The sequence below is a fragment of the Mercenaria mercenaria genome, chromosome 6 (assembly GCF_021730395.1).
Source record: "Mercenaria mercenaria strain notata chromosome 6, MADL_Memer_1, whole genome shotgun sequence".
Classification (NCBI taxonomy): Eukaryota; Metazoa; Mollusca; class Bivalvia; order Venerida; family Veneridae; genus Mercenaria; species Mercenaria mercenaria.
Window position 1 is genome coordinate 41,821,456 of NC_069366.1, and position 25,841 is coordinate 41,847,296.

At 35.3% G+C, this 25,841-nt stretch overlaps 1 protein-coding gene across 1 annotated transcript in view; it reads right to left on the minus strand.

Annotated features, from left to right (window-relative positions):
- LOC123549141 (3-ketodihydrosphingosine reductase-like) overlaps window positions 1-25,841 on the minus strand; it is a 69,273-nt gene that overhangs the window by 11,668 nt on the left and 31,764 nt on the right. Inside the window, exons 3-4 of the mRNA XM_053546773.1 lie at window positions 1,567-1,650; window positions 1,199-1,282 (exon numbers count right to left, since the gene is read on the minus strand). Coding sequence (XP_053402748.1) covers window positions 1,199-1,282; window positions 1,567-1,650 — 168 coding nt within the window. The remainder of the gene's footprint in view (window positions 1-1,198; window positions 1,283-1,566; window positions 1,651-25,841) is intronic.

The window sequence follows — 25,841 nt, forward strand, 5'->3', positions numbered from 1 at the left end:
GCTCTACTATTCTATGAATAGTCGAGCTAAAAAAGTAGGTCAGTAGGTCAAGGTCACGGTTAGATGACCCCTAATCACTTCAGGTAATTATAATTAAATAGTCTATGAAATATGATCAGATAATTTTTGAAGTAATTTTTCCTACATAACTCATATACAAGTGACCCCTGGGGGGCCTCTTTTCATCCCAGCGGCATTATTTGAACAATATTACTAGAGAACCACTAGGCAATGCTATATACCAAATATCAATGGCATAGGCCTTGAACTTTCAGACAAGAAGAATTTTAAAGTTTATTTTTCCTATATAAGTCTATGTAAAACTTAGGACCCCCAGGGCGGGGCCTCTTTTCACCACAGGGGCATAATTTGTAGAGGACCACTAGCAATCCTACATATGAAATATCAAAGGCCTAGGCCTTAAACTTTCATACAAGAAGATTTTTAAAGATTTTTCCTATATAAGACTATGTAAAACTTTGGACTCCAGGGCAGGGCCTCTTTTCACCTCAGGACATAATTTAAATAATTTTGGTAGAGGACCACTAGGCAATGCTACACACCAAATATCAAAGGCCTGGGCCTTGAACTATCAGACAAGAAGTTTTTCTTTTTTAGATTTTTTCTATATAAGTCTGTGTAAAACTTGGGACCCCCAGGGCAGGGCCTCTTTTCACCCTAGGGGCATAATTTGAAAAATTATGGTAGAGGACTACAAGGCAATGTTACATACAAAATATCAAAGGCCTAGGTCTTGTGGTTGTAGACAAGAAGATTTTTAAAGTTTTTTTCCTATATAAGTCTATGTAAAACTTGTGGCCCCCAAGGCGGGACCTTTTTTCAGCCCAGGGGCATAATTTAAACAATTTTGATAGAGGACCAAAAGATGATGTCACACGCCAAATATCAAGGCTTTACACCTTGAGGTTTAAGACAAGAAATTTTTAAAAGTTTTTGCATGGAATTCAATTCTTTGAATAATTTTGAAAGGGGGCCACCCAAGGATCATTCCTGTGTAGTTTGGTGTAATTCTGCCCAGCGGTTTTCTAGCAGAAGATTTTTTTTAGAAAATGTTGACGGACCCACAACGGACGACGCACAACAGACAATGAGCGGTCACAAAAGCTCACCATGAGCCTTTGGCTCAGGTATTAAAGCTAAAAAGTACTTGAAAAAATATGAAATGTGTATAATTTACCAGTGAATCTTTGAGTATTGTTTGTGCAACATGTTGTGGTTTCAGCAATCCAGCAGTCTCAGATATCAATATTGTCTCTTTTGGCTGCAATTAAAACAAAGCCTCTGACTTGATTCAGTATCTTCAATGCCAAATCTCTATAAGGATTAAAGCTGGCATTTATCATTTAGTCAAAAGTTTTCAGGCCTTTATTCTTTCAAAAATATTTTTGAGATGTAAATATTTTAGTCTTGCAATAACTTTTCATCAAATTTTCCAAGAAGTATTAAATGTGTTACACACAAGGCTAGGTTTATCATATTTTAAAGTGACTTTATTATTAGAAATTTTCAAAATATTCTTCCAAAAGAAATACTGTAATGTGTCACCTTCCCCTGCAATTCTTGCTGAAAACCAGGAGTATCTGTATCTGGAGGAAATGCTACTGTTACTCTCACATTGTGAGGTGTCATCTAAAAATAAAACAAAAGCGACTTACAGGAAGCACTTATTAATGCTGTTATAACACAAATTATAACAGATTATTTGAAAACAGGCAGAAGAAACATACCTACGCCTGCATGTATGATGACACCAGGTAGATTAGGAAAGATCTCCATATACATTGTATTGTGAAGCTTAAAATGAGTGAACATAAAACCTGGTATAGAAGTTCAGTAAAATTTGAAACATTCAAATCCCTCACCTTGACTGTTTGACCTTGAATATATGTCTGACACACAGAATAATTAAGAAATAATTTATAGCAAAAGAGTGCTTTAACATTATGCACTATAGGCGGTTATACGTCGGGCGTAATAATTTTTTTTACGACATATTACCACCTGAGTGTATAAATAGTGTTAAAACACGGCTTTGCTATAAATTATTTCAATTCTAATATGCCTTTAATCTAAAACAGTAGATAAAATATAGTAGCACTCTTTCTTAGTTGCAAGAAAAACTTTGATGTCACAGCACGTTAACGTGACGTCATTCTAGTGTAAGCGTGTTTAAACAGAGACAAGCATATTAGAATGAACGATAACAACTGTGTTTAACATAAATTTGTGGCCCTTAAAACAACATTGCTACAGACCAAGTTTCATGAAGTTCTATTACATAGTTCATGATAAGTCGTTTAAAGGTATTTCTATTTTTATCTCTAATGGCATATAAAAGGGGCCATGTGCTCCATTTGAATAAATTTGGGAGCGCACCAGTTACAATGATGCTAGAGATAAAGTTTGATAAAGAGCCATCAAATGGTCCATGGATGAGAAGAAGTTTGTTTAAAGATATATCTATTTTTAACTCAACCCACCCTTGAAAGGGGCTGAGCACCCCCATTTGAATAAATTTGGAAGAAGACCTTACAATGATACTACAGACCAATTTTGATGAAGATCCATCAGCAGATCATGAGAAGAAGTTATTTGAAGGTATTTATATTTTCAGCTCTAGTGGCCCTTAAGTGGTTTAAAGCTCCCCCATCTGAACAAAGTTGAAGAGGACCTTATAATGCTGCTACTGGTCCATCAAGTGGTTGATGAGAAGAAGTTTATTTAAAGTTCTATTATTTCTCTGAAATAGCATTATTTTCCTTAGAAAGAAGACCACAATCATTGTCAAATTGTAGAGCTCCCTAAATGGTACAGAAACAGCATATATTTGGTCTATGTTGACACTATCCTTTGAAAAATAATCGCCGCAAAACGCTGTTTAGTATTTTGTATGGATGACAAACTACATGTACTGCAAGTGTTTACATATTTAATCAGCAGGTCTTTCCAAAGACAGTTCGTAATAACTCGGAAAGACGCATAATTGAATGACGTCATTCGCACAAAAATTCAAGATGGGAGCTCTGCACACACCAAAAAACAAACAACTCCAAGCGTTTCAACACAAACTGCTTGTCCAAGGAATACAAGAATAGATCTGAGCTTGATGTTGCGCACAGAAATTTACAAACAGAGCTGGCACACAGAGGATATCACCAGTGGTTATAATAAAAATACTCTCTCAGCCACCGCGGCAGTTGACTTTAAGAGTGAGTATTTTTATTTTAACTACTGATGATATCGTGGATATATTTGTTTACAAGATTGGATTTAGCACCAAATGTTTGCTCTGCGTCTGATAAGTCAAACCCTTATGCGGCATGTTGTTAACTATTATGAAGCAAGAATGGTAAATAGCCATTGAACAGTAATTATATCTTGAATAGATAGATTCTTTATTACTTCCAACAAGGAGAGCTATCAACAATTACAGATATACATACAAACATAATTGCATCAAAATAGAACAAAATAACATAAACATAGACAGCATATCACAAAGCTTCAGTTAATGTTATAACTAATCAACAGAATTCAGTAAACTTGATTACTGCACGTTAAAGATAATGTGAAATAAATACTTGATTAAGGTATATTTGCAGTTAATACAAATGATGTATGGTTGAGATATCCCGACACGCAGCCTTCCGAAATGAAACGAAGAATACAAAAAGGATAGCAAGCTTTATTACAATCCATCATATTAGATAGTACTGCATGAATATAATACACAAAAATAAACGGTAACAATATGGTTAAAATTCCAATTGGAGTGTTCATGCGGATTTACTTTAGAGCAGCATGCCTCCAGATCGTTCGACAACAACTAAATTTTTTTTTTTTTAGATATCTTGAAATAAATGCTATATTTCTTAAGATGGTTTAAAACTTAATTACTGACAAACTTTATGTTACGGAAACACATGAGAATTTGCTGTTTTTACTACTTTTTGCGATGAAAATCGAAAAGCGTTTGTCACACTTTTACTCCAGGTAAACTGTCTCCATTATAAATATCTATATTTTGAAGTCATTATTCACTACTTCAGCTATATCGCTATTGGTTATGACGACGGGCAAATGTCTTTATTGCCGCCGCGGCCCAGGGTTCCATTCCCGACGCGGTCATCTTTTTTTCTTGATTTGGAACTTTTAAAATATGTTAGAAACAAAAATTCATATTCTAATGTTCATAATATGACCAAACTTCAATTTAAAAGAAAAATTATTTTTTAGCCAAATCTGGTATTTCCCTTTATGATGAATCAGTATCTATGTTATATACAAGAAACGCGGCAATGCCACGAAACCAGGTTTTCAACACTTTTCATAAGAATAAACAAGAGTGCCAGAATGTCACAATATATGCCCGTCACAGCAAATTTCTTTACTCTAGCACCTGTATTTGCAGATGTAATTTTAATTTTGTGGTTGTTTAGTAATCATTGTAATTCTTTTGTTTTTCTAAGTCCACAAAAAAACTCCTTACCAGGTAGAGATACCTTAAAATACACCTAAAATTAGAAAGTAACAACTATGTTGTACCACAGAAAAGTGGTCTTGGTTTTTCCCTATGGTCAATTATAAAAAAGTTACAATATAAGTTATTTATAGTAAAAACTAAGGGAAGTTAATCTTAAAAAAAAAAAAAAAATACAAAAAAAAAAAATTGTAAGTCCACACAGAAATCCTTACCAGGTAGAGATTGGTCAAAATACACCTCAAAATTGGATGTAACATGCATGCTGTACTACAGAAAAGTGGTCTCGATTTTTCCCTACATCTAGTAATGAAAAAGTTACAATATAAGCTATTTATAGTAACAACAAAGGGAAGTAATTCTAAAGAAGGGAACTGCGCAAGACACTTCATCTCATGATGGTGTATAATTGTGCCAAGTTACATCAAAATCCCTCTATGCATTAAGAAGATATGCTCTGGACAAAGTTTTCATTCTTGTATCCTTTGACCTCTAAGTGTGACCTTGACCTTAGACCTAGGGACCTGGTTCTTGCGCATGACACTCCGTCTCATGATGGTGAACAATTGTGCCAACTTTCATCAAAATCCCTCCATGCATGTAGAAGATATGCTAACCCTAACCCTAACCTAACCCTAACCCTATTTTTAGTAACAATGACCTTGACCTTGATCCCAGAAACCCCAAAATCAATCCCAAGCTACAACTTTATACAAGTTTTCTATACACCAAGTTTCATCATGATAGCTCATTCCTAAGTTAAGTTATTGACCGGAAACCCTTTTTCTATTTTAAGTAACAGTGACCTTGACCTTGACCCCAGAAACCCCAAAATCAATCCCAGCCTTTGTCTTGATATAAGCTACATACATACCAAGTTTTATTCAAATATCTTTACCGAAACAAAAGTTACTGACCGGAAACCCTTTTTCTATTTTAAGTAACAGTGACCTTGACCTTGACCCAAAAATCAATCCCAGCCTTTGTCTTGATATAAGCTACATACATACCAAGTTTTATTCAAATATCTTTACCGAAACAAAAGTTATTGACCGGAAACACCAGTTTGACGCCGCCGCCGCCCGCCCGCCCGACCGACATCTACCCCAATCTAATAACTCGGGTTTTTGTTGAAAACCTGGTTAAAAACATATCGTCTGATGTCACATGACAGTATATCATAGTGCAAATAATTACAGCACTCACAGTGACTTATATCTATACAACCTGTAGACCATCGTATGCCAAAGACTTATAGCGACATGCTTATTCTGTTCACGAGTGGCTACAGTAACTTGGTAGTCCGGCAATCCTAACAAAAGATCAAATATTTGAGATTGGGGATCTTTTGATATCATTTCTATGTAATTTCCTATGCCTGCAATAGACAGGAAGTTCTTCCAAAGAGATTTTACTTAGATGCTCGTTTTCATGACAAAACAAGATCGCATGCATGGTAGAATTGTCGCATTGCCTGTCACACAGTGTGCAAACCGTAGTACTGTTATATGATAGTATGTTTACTATTATTTTCACTGCTGACGAGCACTTGAATTTTAAGGACGGATTTTGTTGGCTTAAGATCCACAGCTGATTTTACCATCCGTGAACATTACATTAACCTGTAGGCTCTGGTATATGTGGACTCTCAGAATGTTCTTCCATTGGTATTTTGACAGAAACTTAGCTGTGTTTAAGTATGTTATTAACACGTCATTTAGGCCGTACTTTTGAAGGACTCTGTGGGTGTCTGGAATAAATCCATAAACTTGTCTTTCATCATTGAAAAAGTGAACTAGCTGTTTGACAAATACTTTTTTTGCAAGGTAATTTTCTGGTAGCCGACAAAGCTGGCCAAGAAATTGTAACTTTTTACAGTCTATCTCCGTTTCAACAGAATGGAGTCCAATGCAGCTCAGTGATATATCAGTGTTGGCATATGGCAGAAGATTTTGAACAAGTTTCACAAAGAACCTATGGCTACGCTCAATTGGAACAGACTGGATTTTGATAAATTGCTCCATAGCTCACAACCAAACAGTGCTTTTGGAATGATCGCTGACTTATAGATGGAAGCCCAAGTAGACGGATTGATTCCATTTTGGTTAATAGAGTTATTCATTATGCTCAACTGTGTACCACATAGTTTATTGTTTGCCTCATGAACAGAGTTAGATGGGCACATGTATTTATTGCAATTTACACCTAAATGAGTATATTGTTCGACTTCATTGATAGTTTCTAGTACCAAGCTTCCATTCACGCTGGTTTTGATTGTACTCGCTTTTACTTTCATTAAATACTACAACAGAGCACTTTGATGGATTATACAAAAATCTCCACTTTTTAGAATAACTAGAACTGACACAGGAGTGACTCATACCCCCACAATACGTCTTGTCACAGAAGAATGGCAACCATAAGAAAGACAAGGCTAAAGAAGGTGCAATCTAAATCGAACTTGACCTGTATTTTATGATTTTACACCTGTGTACTAAAAATATTTTAATCTGTCAAGAACTGTCACTGGAGTGTTTAATGACTACAGTGGTGGATGAATATTGCACAACAGCTTGAGTCTGTGTTAACTAGAACTGTCACAGGAGTGACCCCGGCTGTACATATTCCAGAATGACTGGAAAAACTGCGGACAAATGCAAAACTTCCATGGAAAGTAGGTACTTTCCATGCTTCCATGGAAAGTAGGTACTTTCCATGGAATAGTATGGAAAAGTCACCTGTTATATCATATGTCCAGAGTGATTGCAAATATTTTCCACGGACATCTCTGGAAATTACTCTGGACATCTTTCAAAATGTTCATGGAATGTTCACGGACACTGCGGAAATGTAGCACTTAGAAAAAATTCTGGTCATTTAACTCTGGAAAATAACTCTGTCATTTTCTAAGGATTTTAAACACATCAGAAAACAATTAGCATCAGACTGGGAATACCATGTGATCAAGTTCAGCCAGTTAGATCAACTGATCTTACAGAGGAATTTTCAAAATGTGTAACTGGAAGTCTGATGTAAACAAGTTGTGTAGAAATTAGTGAAACTTTATTATGTGAGGTAATTCAGTTCAAAGTTAATATTGAGGATTCTATAAATTGCTCAAGTAAGTTTGTTTACATAACTGACCAATGAAACAATACATACATTTGTAATTATGCTAATTAAACATATGCATGTATCTTTGTACATCAGTCATTATATAGCATAAAACAATGAATGCTAAAGTAACCAAAGGCTTCACAAAGATTTTATAAATAATATGCATATATGAAAAAAGATGACTTTAGATACTTTCTTTGAATGATTTCATCATTATTTAAGTGTAACTACACTTTGTTCACAAGTATGTATATGCTGAATAAAAAATATTCTAATCAGTGACTGTCACTTTTAACTGGCAAAGAATTATTTTCCTTGTTCATATATATCATATAGGGTTTGAAACTACAAAAGTGATCACATGCAATAAAATCATATTGCTTGTACTGAAGTGTTACTGCTCACTATACATGTACTGCAAAAAAGTCTAATAAATCACATTTATTGCTATTGAATAATACTGTCAGCAGAACTTCCTGGACGACTGCGGAATAGCTCCAATATAAATTGTTCACGGATGTCCGTGTAATCACTCCGGAAAATTGTCCATGGAAAGTACTCCGGAAATGCCTGTACATTTTTCCGCAGTATTCCATATCCAGCTCCGGAAAGTTTGTCCGAATACTCCGGAGCCCGGACTTCCATGGAAATTAACAGACATTCCATGAAAACTCTGGAAATTTGTCAGCCGGGACTCATACCCCCACCATACGGTCTTGTCACAGAAGAATGGCAACCATAAGAAATGTTAAAAATACTTAGAATAATATAAAAATGTCAAAACAAGAGATCACAGAGTGATCTTGGCGCCCACCAATGTGCCATTTTTGAGTGTTCCAAATTTCATGACTTACTGACTAGCTCAAGGTCAAATTTCATTTCCGTACACAACACTGTGCATGTGGTCCAAATTCGAAAACTGTAGCTTGAGAAATGTGAAAGTAGGTCACTAGATCAATTTCAAGGACAAAGTTCTTTGTACATAAAACTATGCATGTGCATCAAGTTTGAAGGCTGTAGTTTGAGAAATTTGAAAGTAGGTCACTAGGTCAATCTTAAGGTCAAAGTTTATTTCGGTACACAAAACTATGCAAGTGGTCCAAATTTGAAGGCTGTAGCTCGAGAAATGTGAAAGTAGGTCACTAGGTCAAAATCAAGGTCAAATTACACTTCAGAACACAAATCTATGCATGTGGTCCAAATTTAAGGCCTGAACCTTCAAAAATGTGAAAGTAGGTCACTAGGTCAATGTCAAGGTCAAAGTTTGTTTCGGTACACAATCCTATGCATGTGGTCTAAATTTGAAGCCTGTAGCTACAGAAATGTGAAAGTAGGTCACTAGGTCAATCTTAAGGTCAAAGTTCATTTGTGGTACACAAAACTATGCAAGTGGTCCAAATTTGAAGGCTGTAGCTCGAGAAATGTGAAAGTAGGTCACTAGGTCAAAATCAATGTCAAATTTTATTTTGGAACACAGAACTATGCACGTGGTCCAAATTTGAAGCCTGTACCTTCAAAAATGTGAAAGTAGGTCACTAGGTCAATGTAAAGGTCAAATTTTGTTTCGGTACACAAAACTATGCATGTGGTCCAAATTTGAAGGCTGTAGCTTGAGAAATGTGAAAGTAGGTCACTAGGTCAAAATCAAGGTCAAATTTCATTTCGGAACACGAAACTATGCATGTGGTCCATATTTGAAGCCTGTACCTTCAAAAATGCGAAAGTAGGTCACTAGGTCAATGTCAAGGTCAAAGTTTTTTTCAGTGCACAAAACTATGCATGTGGTCCAAATTTGAAGGCTGTAGCTACAGAAATGTGAAAGTAGGTCACTACGTCAAAATCAAGTACTCAGGTCAAGGTTCATCTTGCCACTCAAAACCATACATGTGGTCCAAATTTGAATGTTGTAGATTATTGACAAGAAGATTTTAAAAGCTTTTCCCTATATAAGTCTTTATGAATCATGTGACCCCCAGGGCGGGGCCATATTTGACCCTAGAGGGATAATTTGAACAAACTTGGTAAAGAACCACTAGATGATGCTACATTACAAATGCCAAAGCCCTAGGCTTTTTCTGGTTTGGACAAGAAGATTTTCAAAGTTTTGTCCTATATAAGTCTATGTAAACCATGTGACCCCCGGGGCGGGGCCATATTTGACCCTAGGGGGATAATTTGAACAATCTTAGTAGAAGACCACTAGATGATGTCACATACAAAATATCAAAGCCCTAGGCCCTGTGGTTTTGAACAAGAGGTTTTTCAAAGTTTTTCCCTATATAAGTCTATATAAACCATGTGACCCCCAGGGCGGGGCCATATTAGACCCCAGGGAAATAATTTGAAACATCTTGGTAGAGGACCACTAGATGATGCTTCATACCAAATATCAAAGCCCTAGGCTCTGTGGTTTTCGACAAGAAGATTTTCGAAGTTTTTCCCTATATAAATCTATGCAAATTATAGAAATAAACAAAGGGCCATAACTCACTAAAAAATTGTTGAACCAGTCTGATTTTCAGGGGGACACAACTAGGGTACCAATACATCATTCTGACAAAGTTTGGTCAAAATCCCACTGGTAGTTTCTGAGGAGATGCGATAACGAGAAATTGTTAACGGACGGAAGGACGGACGGAAGGACGACGGACCACGGACGCAGAGTGATTTGAATAGCCCACCATCTGATGATGGTGGGCTAAAAAGCTTCATACTAGTAATGTATTTTACTAGTCTTTGGAGTACTTCATCCTGGGCTTCCACATATAAGTAATACTAGTATAATATAAAAAATCTCTAATATTAGAGATACACTAAAACTGAATACAAAAAAGTGTCTTACCAACCCATGTTACCACAGAAAAATGTATTTACTTTTTGCATAGGACTTATAACAAGAGGGCCATGATGGCCCTATATCGCTCACCTGTTAAACATGGCCTCAGAATCATCAAAGATAAACATTCTGACCAAGTTTCATGGAGATAGGTCGTCATAAATGTGGCCTCTACAATGTTAACAAGCTTTTTCTTTGACCATATGCAATCATTCTATGAAATCTGAGACGTGTAGACCGTAGTGTTCTTTAGTTATCAATCAGACCCCAAAAACAATTGAGGTTATTTACTGGATACAGGCAATCATCCTACAAAGTTTGACCACTGTATGCCTAAGCATTCTCTAGGTATTGAGCAGAAACCAAATTGACATGAGCAAAACAATATCTTTTATTGGAAACAGGGGAGGGAGGATAAAAATTTTTTTACAACTGACTATTGATGGACATTGTAAGCCTTTCCCCTCTTCTCGTACGCCTGCGAAGGGCTGTAATATATTTCTAGTACAAGCATTTCTGTTATTAATTGGTGTAACCTAGAACAAGAGCTGTCTCCATAGGATGACACATGCCCCTGATGGCACTTTGAATGAATAGTTATGGCCGATGTTAGAGTTTAGGACCTTTGACCTACGGACCTGGGTCTTGCACGCTACACGTCGTCTTACTGTGGTACACATTCATGCCCAATAATTTTAAAATCCATGCATGAATGACAAAGATATGGACCGGACATGCCCATCAATGCACTATCATGAAATATGACCTTTAACGTCTAAGTGTGACCTTGACCTTTGAGCTACGGACCTGGGTCTTGCTCATGACATGTAGTCTTACTGTGGTACACATTCATGCCAAGTTATTTGAAAATCCATCCATGGATGACAAAGATATGGACCGGACACGAATGCACTATCATGAAAAATGACCTTTAACGTCTAAGTGTGACCTTGACCTTTGAGCTAAGGACCTGGGTCTTGCGCGCGACATGTCGTCTTACTGTGGTACACATTCATGTCAAGTTATTTGAAAATCCATCCATGGATGACAAAGATATGGACCGGACACAAATGCACTATCATGAAAAATGACCTTTAACGTCTAAGTGTGACCTTCACCTTTGAGCTACGGACCTGGGTCTTGCGCGCGACACGTCGTCTTACTGTGGTACACATTCATGCCAAGTTATTTGAAAATCCATCCATGGATGACAAAGATATGGACCGGACACGAAAATTGCGGATAGACTGACATACCGACAGACTGACAGACCAACAGACGGTTCAAAAACTATATGCCTCCCTTCGGGGGCATAAAAATAACAAACTTCTTATTTCTTTACAGATCTAATAGATTGTTGAAAATAATGTTGATAATGTAACAAGAAAGTATTTACATCAGCAGTGATTTTTTTAAGAAACACTTGTATCATGTAATTCTGACGAACAATAAACAACATGTCAAAATCATTACAGATAACTATAAATTCACTGTTTATGTACAATGCATTAGTATTTAAATACGAAGCATACTGAAAAATACATCATGTCAAATGCAGAATTTATGTTTAAAAATTTATCTGCATAAATCATTGTCCTTTTGACTTGCTTTAGAAAATTCAAAATGATGGTTACATAATATCAAATCATGTTCACTGTTTTGTTTTTGTTGTGTTTAGTGTCACATAGACACAATCTACAGATCGTTTAAATGGGTCAACCGTGTTGTTATACTTATATAATAGACTGACCTGGATTATAGGTTAGCCAGGACTACGATATGTATTGTATTTTGTCATCGAAATATTTCTATAAAATGCTTCTTCCCCTTCCGTTTGGATCCGTCCATGTTTACACGTTTATTTATTTTATGGACTGTATGTCATAATATTGACTCTACTTTCAATAGTTTTTTCATAGTTGTACTGTAACATCTGTCCTTCTTCAGCAGTAAATATTCTGCATGCAGTGTTAAATGTCTGCTATAAATACTGTTATTCTCCTTCAAGAAAAACAATGCATTTATCAGATATGCATACTAATAATTTTTCTGCATATTTGTGCTTGGTTATATATGTACAGTACTTTATCTTACAGTTGATACAAACAGATTTGCACATCTTGAATGGTAGCGTTCTCAAGATTGTTTTATGCTGACTGATTTTTTGTTGGGTTTAAGGTCATATGGTGATTATCCAGCTCTGATGGTGAAGGAAGACCCCAGGTGCCCCTCCATTCATTATTTCATCATGAGAGTGCACCTGGGTAGAACCATTTACCTCCAGTAAGCCAGCTGGATGGCTTCCTCATTATGACTGATTCGTTGAATTTAAGTAAAACATATTGTCTTTAAAATAGGAAAAATAAATAAATAACAAGACAGTACTTGTATTTTTCAGTATACTAATTACAATCACAAATGAAAAAAAGGTTTGCACAAAAAAATTTAAATTAAAATAGTTCTACAATTGTAGCATTTTAGCTCCTGGTTGAACAAAGTAATTTAACATAATGAAATGGGATAGGTTTCAATTATACTAATGTGACCTTTGTTTCAGAATTCAATTGTGTTATATTTGTTTTGGTCTTGCTGTACAAATGAAACATGCATACATGTATTTCTTTATCATAAATTTTCTAGTATGTTGTACATCCCAAGCAAGGTTTCAACCTACAGCGGTAAGGGTCAAGAGATTTGAAATGAGGGACTTTAAACCACTTGGCCATGGAGGCCTCATGACAAAATATTTATAACAGCACTGCACAATGATGAAATCTACACAAAACTGAAACAGGCAAATACTCATAAATTATCATACATAATTCATTATTCATATTCATAGATAATCAATATTTACATAATTTATGCATTATTTACAAGTATACAAATTGTAATATGTCAAAGATAAAATATTTAAAAATACTATTTGAAAATGCATATCATCAATGGTCAGACTCAAGGTTACAACAACAGATATTTGATTGCGGATGTTAAAAGTATTTACATAAAAATATCATATTAAAAAGGCCACTACATAATGCTACATGCTGAATATCTAAGCCAGAGTCATTATGGTTTCAGACAAGAAGATTTTTAAAGGTTTTAGTATAGAAGTATGTAAGGTATGCTTATTACATGGTTTTTATCACAACAAAATGAAAATTGACAAAAAACTGCAAAACAAAATATTCCTTGCTCAGATACAAATTATTGTTACTGTTTGTCAAAATCTTTAACATCTATGAAAAAGCTATCACACACAGTTAATTACAGCTAGATCTAAGCATTTTTGTAACAAGAACAGAGCTTGCAATCATTGGTGGATTAGGGTCTACAACAATATGCAAGTATAAATACAAAATTTACAATATCTACACAACAGAATATGAAAATATGCATTGGCTAGCATAAACATACTTGATGTTAGGAGTTAACATAAGCATTAGATATACACTAAATATTCAATATCAAATCTAAAAAGACAAGAGCTATGACAGGAAGATGACAAATGCTCTTGAATGTACCATGTTAAAAGTGATAGAAACTCTAATAATATATACTTTGAGTAAAAGAAGGAGTATCATATGCTAATTTGTGCCACACTAAGGTCTATGATGACACCTGACCTTGACCTAGTGACCTGAAAATCAAAAGGGGTCATCTAAGACCAACATTTCTGTCAATTTTGTTGATCCTAGGTGCATGCATTCTGCAGTTATTGATCAAAATCTGTCCCTGTTGAAGGTCAAGGGCCTTGATTGTTGACTTCAAAGTCAATAAGGGTCATCTACTAATCATGACTATCACTGGTTAGCACCAAAACCTTAACTACACAGTGTAAAAATTGAGCATCATTTCAAAGCTAACCCCTGGGCAGAAATTTTGGTACATTTTTTTTTATTGAAGGTCACAGTGATGTTGACATTTGACCCAGTGATCTAAAAACAATAGGGGTACATTACTAGTCATGACTAACCTGCATATAAAGTTTGAGAATCCTATACCCAACTGTTCTTGAGTTATCAATGTAACAAACAGATGAATGAACAGACAGTGCAATTGTTATATGTCTCCCCACAGGGGGCATAAAAGACATCTCAACAATTAAAAAGCAGAAAAACAGGAGTTCCAGAATGACAAGTATAACAAAGACAAAAACTACCATAAATTCCACTTAATAATTTGTCATTTACATTGAGGAAAAGATTTAACAGTCTGCATTTGTTGTGGTAAAGTATTCCACAGATTTGCTGTATCATTTAAATACATTGAGCATTGAACAATACTCTAAAAATGTTCATTTATTCAAGAATCACTATCAAAATAAGCTGTTGCACATATCTATATCCAACAGGAATTTGTCAAATATAAGAAATAATATATCTGACTTTAAAGTATTTAATAGAGAACTACCACCTTAGCATGCTGGACACTCATCTAAAAATGTCAAAAACAATGAAAGGCAAAATAACTGTTATACCAACTTGTTTCTTTGAAATACCCTATAAAAGATAATGGAGCTGAATGAGCAAGTTAGACAAAGCTGGCAAACACACTACAAATGCAAACAATCAGCTTACAACAATTTTTTCACATTGCAGACAAAGTGATATTAGAACCCGTCTTACTAGCCACCTCCCTGACTTGGTATAAATACAGTCGATGTCAAAACACTGTTCTGTCCTATGTCATTTATTGTTTAAAACAAGAGGGCCATGATGGCCCTATATCGCTCACCTGTTATCATTGCACTTGAGGAGAAGAAGGTCCTCAGAAAAAATATCTAAGTCCAAAGGACAGGAACAACAAAGGGAAGAAATTTAACCAAAAAGAAAAAAAAATCTTACAAGGTATAGATATGTCAAAATACACCTAAAAATTGGGAAGTACCATCTAAGTTGTACCACAGAAAAGTGGTCTTGGTTTTTCCGTACAGCCAATAATAAAAAAGTCACTAAAAATAAGCTATTTATAGTAACGTAAAAGGGAAGTAATTAAAAAAAATACATATTGTAAGTGAACAAAAGAAGGATCTGCCAAATAAATCTGCTGACATAAATGAAATTTCAGATCAGTATCTTCATTAGTTATCGAGATATAGCAATTTTGAATTGAAATAAAGGGAGATAATTTGACATAAAAATCAGTCCATAGTTATCTACCCTGATTGTCTCAGTCCAACTAATAACAAAAATGAAATTTCAAATAAGTCCTATAAGTACTTACTGATATAAATCCATTCTGATTACAGTCAGGGGAGGTAATCAGAAATAAAATAACTCTGGAACCTACAATTGGATCTGATTTGTCATGGAATCCAAGATTTATTGATGTTGAAGATATTTTGAAATGTTGAATGAAAAAAAAAACTATAAATGAAATCTCTATATGGCTGCAAAAGCCAAAATAGCAAATTTTGGACATTTAATGGGTCATAACTCTGGAACCCATGATGGAATCTGGCCAGTTGAAGAAAGGAAGCAAGACTTTGTGGTTATACAAGTTGTGTGCATGTTTAGTTAAAATCAAATCATAAATGAAGCTGCTACTGTGCAGACAAGGTCAAAATAGCTAATTCTGGCCCTTTCAGGGGCCATAACTCTGGAACCCATTAAGGGATCTGGCCAGTTCAAGAAAGGAACCAAGATCTTATTATGACACAAGTATTGTGCAAGTTTGATTGAATTCAAATCATAAATGAAGCTGCTATTGTGCAGACAAGGTCAAAATAGCTAATTCTGGCCCTTTCAGGGGCCATCACTCTGGAACCCATAATGGAATCTTGCCAGTTCAAGAAAGGAACCGAGATCTTATGGTGATACAAGTTGTGTGCCAGTTTGGTTAAAATAAAATCATAAATGAAGCCGCTATTGTGCAGACAAGGTCAAAATAGCTAATTTTGGCCCTTTCAGGGGCCATAACTCTGGAACCCATAATGGGATCTGGCCAGTTCAAGAAAGGAACTGTGATCTTATGGTGATACAAGTTGTGTGCAAGTCTGGTTAAAATAAAATCATAAATGAAACCTCTATCGTGCAGACAAGAAATTGTTGACAAACAAAAATAGCAAATTCTGGCCCTTTAAGGGGCAATAACTCTAGAACCCATGATGGGATCTGGCCAGTTTTTGAAAGGAACTGAGATATCATGCCAATACATGTTTTGTACAAGTTTGATCAAAATTGCTTGCAAAATGTGGTCTCTATCTTGTTCACAAGAAATTGTGGACGGACGGACAGACGACGGACGGACGAAGGGTGATCACAAAAGCTCACCCTATCACTATGTGACAGGTGAGCTAAAAACATTCAACATGATGGCCCTATATCGCTCACCTGTTATCATTGCACTTGAGGACAAGAAGGTCCTCAGAAAAAATATCCAAGTCCAAAGGACAGCAACAACAAAGGGAAGAAATTTAACCAAAAAGAAAAAAAAATTCTTACAAGGTACAGATATGTCAAAATACAACTACAAATTGGAGGTACCATCCATGTTGTACCACAGAAAAGTGTTCTCGGTTTTTCCCTACAGCCAATAATAAACAAGAGGACCATGATGGTCCTGAATCGCTCACCTCTTCCCACATGACCCAGTTTTGAGTATGACCTCGTTTTTTTCTATTATTTGACATAGTGACCTAGTTTCTGAGCTCATGTGACCCAGTTTTGAACTTGACCTAGATATTATCAAGATAAAAATTCTGACCAATTTTCATGAAGATCCATTGAAAAATATGGTCTCTAGAGAGGTCACAAGGTTTTTCTATTATTTGACCTATTGACCTAGTTTTCGAAGGTATGAGACCCTGTTTTGAATTTTACCTAGATATCATCAAGGTGAACATTCTCACTATTTTCATGAAGATTTCATGAAAAATATGGCCTCTAGAGAGCTCACAAGGTTTTTCTATCTTTATACCTACTGGCCTAGTTTTTGACCGCACGTGACCCAGTTTTGAAACTGACCTAGATATTATCAAGGTGAACATTCAGATCAATTTTCATGAAGATCCATTGAAAAATATGGCCTCTAGAGAGGTCAAAAGATTTTAATAATTTTAGACCTACTGACCTAGTTTTTGACTGCAGTTGACCCAGTTTCAAACTTGACCTAGATATCATCAAGATGAACATTCAGACCAACTTTCATACAGATCCCATGAAAAGTATGGCCTCTAGAGAGGTCACAAGGTTTTTTTATTATTTAACCTACTGACCTAGTTTTTTATGGCAAGTGACCCAGTTTCAAACTTGACCTAGATATCATCAAGGTGAACATTCTGACCAATTTTTATGGAGATCCATTCACAAGTATGGGCTCTAGAGAGGTCACAAGGTTTTTCTATTTTTAGACCTACTGACCTAGTTTCTGACCGCACATGACCCAGTTTCGAACCTAGATATCATCAAGATGAACATTCAGACCAATTTTCATACAGATCCCATGAAAAATATGGCCTTTAGAGAGGTCACAAGGTTTTCTATTATTTGACCTACTGACCTAGATTATGATGGCACGTGACCTAGTTTCGAACTTAACCTAGATATCATCAAGGTGAACATTCTGACCAATTTTCATGAAGATCTTGTAAAATATATGGCCTCTAGAGAGGTCACAAGGTTTTTCTATTTTTAAACCTACTGACCTAGTTTTTGCTGGCACGTGACCCACTTTCAAACTTGATCTAGATATCATCAAGGCGAACACTCTGACCAATTTTCATGAGGATCTCATGAAATATATGGCCTCTAGAGAGGTCACAAGGTTTTTCTATTTTTAGACCTACTGACCAGGTTTTTGACCGCACGTGACCCAGTTTTGAACTCGACATAGATATCAACAAGATAAACATTCAGACCAACTTTCATATAGATCCCATGAAAAATATGGCCTTTAGAGAGGTCACAAAGTTTTTCTATTATTTGACCTACTGACCTTGTTTTTGACCGCACGTGACCCAGTTTCGAACTTGACCTAGATATCATCAAGGTGAACGTTCTGACCAATTTTCATGAAGATCTTGTGAAATATATGGCCTCTAGAGAGGTCACAAGGTTTTTCTATTTTTAGACCTACTGACCTAGTTTTTGACTGCACGTGACCCAGTTTCGAACTTGACCTAGATATCATCAAGATGAACATTCAGACCAACTTTCATACAGATCCCATGAAAAATATGGCCTTTAGAGAGGTCACAAGGTTTTTCTATTATTTGACCTACTGACCTAGATTATGACGGCACGTGACCTAGTTTCGAACTTGACCTAGATAGCATCAAGGTGAACGTTCTGACCAATTTTCATGAAGATCTTGTAAAATATATGGCCTCTAGAGAGGTCACAAGGTTTTTCTATTTTTATACCTACTGACCTAGTTTTTGAAGGCACGTGACCCACTTTCAAATTTGACCTAGATATCATCAAGGTGAACATTCTGACCAATTTTCATGAAGATCTCATGAAATATTTGGCCTCTAGAGAGGTCACAAGGTTTTTCTATTTTTAGACCTACTGACCTAGTTTTTGACCGCATGTAACCCAGTTTTGAAATCGACCTAGATATCATCAAGATGAACATTCCAACCAACTTTCATACAGATCCCATGAAAAATATGGCCTTTAGAGAGGTCACAAGGTTTTTCTATTATTTGACCTACTGACCTAGTTTTTGACAGCATGTGACCCAGTTTCGAATATGAACTAGATATCATCAAGGTGAACATTCTGACCAATTCTCATAAAGGTCTTGTGAAATATATGGCCTCTAGAGAGGTCACAAGGTTTTTCTATTTTTAGACATACTGACCTAGTTTTTGACGGCACGTGACCAAGTTTCGAACTTGACCTAGATATCATCAAGATAAACATTCTGACCAACTTTCATAAAGATCCCATGAAAAATGTGACCTCTAGAGTGGTCACAAGCAAAAGTTTACGGACGCACGCACGCACGCACGCACGGACACCGCGGGATCACAAAAAACACATGTACTTGTGATATTTGACATACTTTGCCTCCTGAATATATATATTTTCATTTTAATGAAAAGACAACAGAATAAATGCATAACAACTGTGGTAGTATTACATCACTGCCAATATACTAATTTTGTATTCTTAATACATACGTGACATCTTATATGATACAACCTATATATATCCTTTAAACTAGTGCATAAAGCTAAATTACATCCGACAAACAGAATTTGTTTTGAGATGGAAAATCTTCCTTGACAATTTTATTCCGATTGTAAACATTACAAGAATGGACCAAACAAAGCTAGTCTTTGATGACATACTAGTTAGTACTTGCTTGAACAGTTTCAAAATAATTCATACATTGTTGTACCTTGCAATATGTCCAGACACAAATGCCACCTAAAAATATATATTTTAGTTTATTAATAGCACTCTGCTAAACTTCCCATGGAAACATACATTTTACTTTATTAATAGCAGTCTGCTCAATTTCACATGGAAATATACATTTTAGTTTATCAACAGAAACATACATTTTAGTTTATCAATAGCAGTCTGCTCAATTTCACATGGAAATATACATTTTAGTTTATCAATAGCAGTCCGCTCAATTTAACATGGAAATATAAATTAAAGTTTATTAATACCAGTCTGTTCAATTTAACATGGAATTACTGAGGTGGTAAAGAAGAAATCAAAATTGTTTTAATATGAATGCTAGACAAACCATCTTTCCTGTCCATCTATTGGTCTCAATTTAAAATACAGGTAGAAAGATTATATCAGATATTCAAGGACTCACTATAAATGGCCAGAGAGGTGACAGGCAAGACAGGACCCCTAAGTTAAACGGTGGCCACCCTCATTAAAAAAACCACCTTGCACAAAAGCAACCTCAATCTATGAGGTTGCTTTTGTACATTTAAAACTCCTGCGGGTGAATACCTTATGTAGCTTTCATGTGTAGAAAGACAATTTTGTGATCTGACCAATAGGTTTCACAAGTTCCAACTGCGCCAGCAACAGAGGAAAACTTAATATTAGAAAATACCAAATCAAGCATTGACATATGATCTGTGGTATATTCATTTATAAGCATTTTGCATGAAAACATGTCACTTAATTTCTTTACAATGTTATGTTTTAGCGAACCATCAATATTGAAATCTCCAATTATCACCAATGGTTTTGATGGGTTCAAATACGGAATAAGTTCCTGGTTCAGACAAGAAATAAGATTACTGTCAGACATTTGAAGTGACTTATACCAAAATATAATCTGTGTTTCAATCAAGACATGGCTGACAGTTATCATGATGAATTCTAATGTATCGGAACTATACTTTCTTTTCTGTGTTATAACAGTATCATCTCTGACATATATTGCTAATCCATGAGGAGGTCTTTTACAAGGATTGTATCCAATTTGGTTGTTTCGAATCAAACAATAGCCTTCAATTGCATAATCACTATCATTATCTGGCTGATGTAGTTGTGTTTCTGCTAATCCAAAGATATGGGTTGACAACAGATTTCTGTCATGTTTAACATCATCAGAATGAAGGTTTAAGGATCTACAATTATTGAAAGCAACTTTGAAATGTGACACTGGATCTACAAACTGTAAAGAAGTATCACATAGTTCAAGGATTGATGTTTCATGCAATCGCTGCATTTCTGTCTTAACTTGATCATCAACATATAATGCTTTCTCATTTAAGTTAAGGATCTGAAGATTTTCAACTGACCTTACTCGGCTCAATGCAACATAGTGCAAATGTGAAACTTTGCGAGTTTTGCGTTGTGACAAGTCAATGACAACTCTTTCAAGGGTACTAACTTGAGCTCTATGTACAGAACGTCCCACAGAAGGTTGCAAAAGAAACTGAACTCTCTGAAATGTCTTCCTGTTATATGTAAATGATCTGTTTACATCAAAAATGGGAGTCCAATTATCATCGATATTGTTATGGTACAGTCCTCTGTTTTTGTATTTGATTCTTGTTTCCGTTCCTGCTTTTTTGTCATCAAATTGAACCCAAATTATGCTTGGACATCTTGTGGTTTCTAGTTTATACTCTATTAATTTAACTACACACGACGCTCCATTAGCTAGTCCATCTTCTGTTTTTATGTTTACTGTTAAATCATAAATCATGTCAACAACAACTGTCAAAGAGCAATGTAAATTTGCTGTTTGGTTTGGATCTGTTACGTTCTTTAAATTCTTGAGGGCACAATCTATCTTTTCTTTAGATAACTTGGGCGAGACATACGCATCCATACATGGAATTACAACCTTCTCTGTCATCATATTTCTTATAATTTCATCATTAAAAACATGCATGAAATAGTTTTCTGCAAAAAGGTGAGGTGCATTTTTTTGATACTTAGAGTAACTTCGGATAAATTCGACAGTCGTGTATATTCGACACCTTGAATTAATATCCGTGTGGAAAAACCCATAATGTCCTAGAATAATTCTTCTTAGGTAATTTATATGACGTCATATTTATGTATGACATCATGAGAACATTTTGATCACACAGGTGCTCTTTCCTTTTCTGATACGCTCAACTTCGACAGTCAAATTCATTTTGAACAAAAAATGCAGTTACAGTTTTCTGTAAGAATGGTCAGCGAAGCTAATGTATGTAAAACTATTTTTACAACTGCATTTTGACTTTATTTAACCGAAATATAAACAGAACTATATTTGATGTTGATGTTTAGAAACAAACAGTATCCCATGTTTCCAAGCATGACCTTGGCTAGGGGGTGACGAATTTGCAAGACAAGATATAACATTGTCGTGCAAATTCGTCATACTATTCAAAATTATTCACTTATATCTCCTTTAAAGGAAATTTACGGTATACAAGTGGTTTAAGCGGTTTTTTTACCAATCCAAGCTTTCCTAATTTTGTCCACACAGATTCTTAGAGTATGTAACCTGAGCTGACGTCGCTAATTACGTCATTAAAAAGCACATTTGTAAAGCAATGTACATTTAATTAGCGTGCACATAATTACACCTGGGACCAATATGAATATATGACAATTAATTATCAACAGACAATAAAAATTCATGCAAAGTGTAATATATTGATTAGCATACAATAAGAACATATCATCGATCCTTATTTAAAACAATTATAGCTGAATACTTCATATATTTCGGTAACAAAAACCCTTCTATCAGATTAAAATGTCGAGACAAATTCATGCGAAATATTGCAGCTACTCTCCGTCAAAACTTGCTTCCGCCGTTCAGATGGTAGAAAATGGTACCATGTCAAAAAAGAAGACAGCAGCGAATGAATAAATAAACATCATTTTTCAATAATGAGGCTATATCTTATATTGTTTCCCAAAACAATTAGCCAGCGTTTGTATAATCTACTGAAGAATAAAGATTATTGTTTGTTTAACTTTTTATAGCTCGAGTTATGAAATCTGAAAAATTAGAGCCTACTCATCAGCATAAAACCATGTGTTATGTCTGTTGCGAAATTAGCTGTTTTTAATGTAGTTCTACAAAAATGATTAATGTTCAACTTGTAAATTTTTAAAATTCATCAGGGTGCCGAATTTGCCCGAAAAATGTCGAACTTACACGACGACAACAATCAGAATAAAATCCATCATATTGACGATGTAGATGCAAATACTGGGCACCGTTTTTACTGAAGACGCAGAAAAGGTCTACTTTCGTTTTCATGAAATGTTCGCACCGGTCATTCTGCAACTAAAATTGCTTCACCGTTTTTATGCTTAAGGTGTCGAATATACGCGAAGTTACTCTATTATCATTTGTTGTAACTTCACATTGCTTCAACCTAGTCTTGTCTTCAGCAGTTAATGCATTGACCCTTAATCTATTTAGCAACTCTGCAAATTCAAGATCATCTTTCTGTCTCATAATTTCTGTTAATTCAAATGTAGAAAGTAAGTCTTTCCATAGATTTCTTGATAGTGCAGAAGCATCATGTTTCATGTCATTAAATATCCAATCACCGCTAACAGGTTTCAACTGATAAAGATCACCAACAGCAATAATGCTAACACCGCCAAAAGGTGTTCTAGTTCCTTTCAATGATTGAAGTCTTTGATCAATAAAATTCAACATAGAATTACTAACCATTGAAATTTCATCAATAATCACAACTGACAAATCACGGTACTTTGATCTAAAGGTATTGAGACTGTCACAAGTTAATGTTTGATCTGACTGCTTATACTGCATTTAAATGCAGATGAGATTGTAGAACCGTTAATATTAAATGCAGCTTTTCCTGTAAAGGCACAAAGAAGAACCCTTGTATGATCAGCATCTTCTCCTTCTGTCATATTTAATATTCTAAACAAAGTCTGATACAATGCTTGAATAACTAAACTTTTTCCAACACCAGCTCCACCAGAGAGGAATACATATAAAGGGGCATCATTTGTTTTAATCCAGTGAACCACATGGTTGTAAAATTGTTTCTGTTTACTATTTAAACACTGCAACAGCTTTCTATATTCAATATCTGACAGAATATTTTCATTTACATCAACTTGAGGTGCAGAAACATAACAGCCAATTTCAGTCCCTATATCATATTCCCTGTGCTCAATTCTATCAGGATTAAAATATATAAACTGTTCTGACTCAACTGGTTCTTCTTCTGCATCATCACCTTCAACTTGCTGTGTACTTGGTGCAATATCATCAAATGCATCATATTTAGCTTCTGCCAGATCTCTTGCTAGCTTTAACTCTTCTGCATGATGTTCATAAGTAGAACATTTATGATCTATGGTATGCTTCATAGATTCATAGTGTTCTTTGAATGTACTGAAATTTCCAAGTATGTCAGTCTCTTCATTTCTCCATGGGTGGAACAGTAAAATTTTCTCTCTATAATGGTTCTCTTCGTCTGTTTTCCGATTGAATCTCACATACCTTATTATTTTTTTATGACATCGTTTTATTTTAGTGCCATTCTTTAAAGTTAAAATAGTTTCACTGTCACCAAAGCATTCACCATCTGACATTTCTGCATTTTTCTCATTATCTTGCTCCTCCTCATCTCCATAGTCATTGACTGTCCATCTGGGTAAATTACTTCTAACTCTGACACATAATCAGCTAAACAATACTTTTCCAATTGTTTTGGCCGCTTAGAGTATCTTTTTATTTTACTGTCTGACATTACATCTGTTGAGTTTGCAGGCAATTCATCAAGCACTGACTTGGGTTTCAATAACTGTACTCTCTGGTTTGGAGTCGATGTATTTACAAAGACAACACTCCTCGAACTTTTAGTCAATGGCATTTGCAGCACCAAATAAACTGCCTCTTGTGCACTCACTTCAACACTGTTTGAGAATACATTTCCAATATGTCTTACTTGTCTTTTAATATCCATATTGCCATTTCTTGCTTCCTTTGCAGCTGCATGCAACAAATTACTCATTCCTCTTTGGGATTTACTGATATATGAAACTATATACATAGCACAAGCATATGGATCTAACACAAACTGTATGTCAATGTTTGCCTTCCATGCTTTTAACACACTATCATTGTACAAATTTACACGGATTTCACTCGGATTTCTTTTCAAAAACACCTTTGAAGAGTTTAATGAACTTCTAATACATTTAACATATTCTTCCTCAGTCATTTGCACAACAGTTTTCAGAAAGTCTTCGTAAGACATATCGTACCCATCTTTCTCATTGTTCATTTTTTTCTGTAAATTTTGGTACAATTTATAATACTTGTCCTTTTCAGTTTCCAGTGGTTGTAAGACCATAGTTTTAGGAAGAGGTGGCAACGGATAACCAAAACGACATATTTTATCTTCTCGTTTTCTACATGTTCTGGAATGTTTGTGAATTTGAAGTTCTATCAAATGACCAAGATCCGGATTGTTTATAGAACATTGTAAAAACTGATCCACATAAGCAGCCAATTCCTCATCCGAGTCCACATTGAATTTTGGTGCATTTTCTACCCATACAATCATGTGAATGTGTGAAGATCCACGTTGCTGAAATTCGACTCTAAAAAAGTGATCAATAACTTTCCCAACTGGTTCATGTTCACTTTTCAGAACTGTGTTTATGAACTGTTTAATTCTATGATCAAAGTATCTAGAACAAGTGACTGGATCTGATTGAATAAGTTTTATCTTTTGTTCCCATGTCAAATTTTCCATTTCATCATCAGTGTAGTTTACTTTTTCATTTAAGCTAGCTAACATTTTCAAAAGATCAGCCCATCTTGTATCAGCCGAGGACAATGACATAAACCAAGTTGGCAAACCCAACTGCCGAATCATAGCATAAACATCCTTCTTTTTAGATTCTAAATATGCTGGAGAATTTCTAAGCTGTTTAAATAAATAGTAACCTT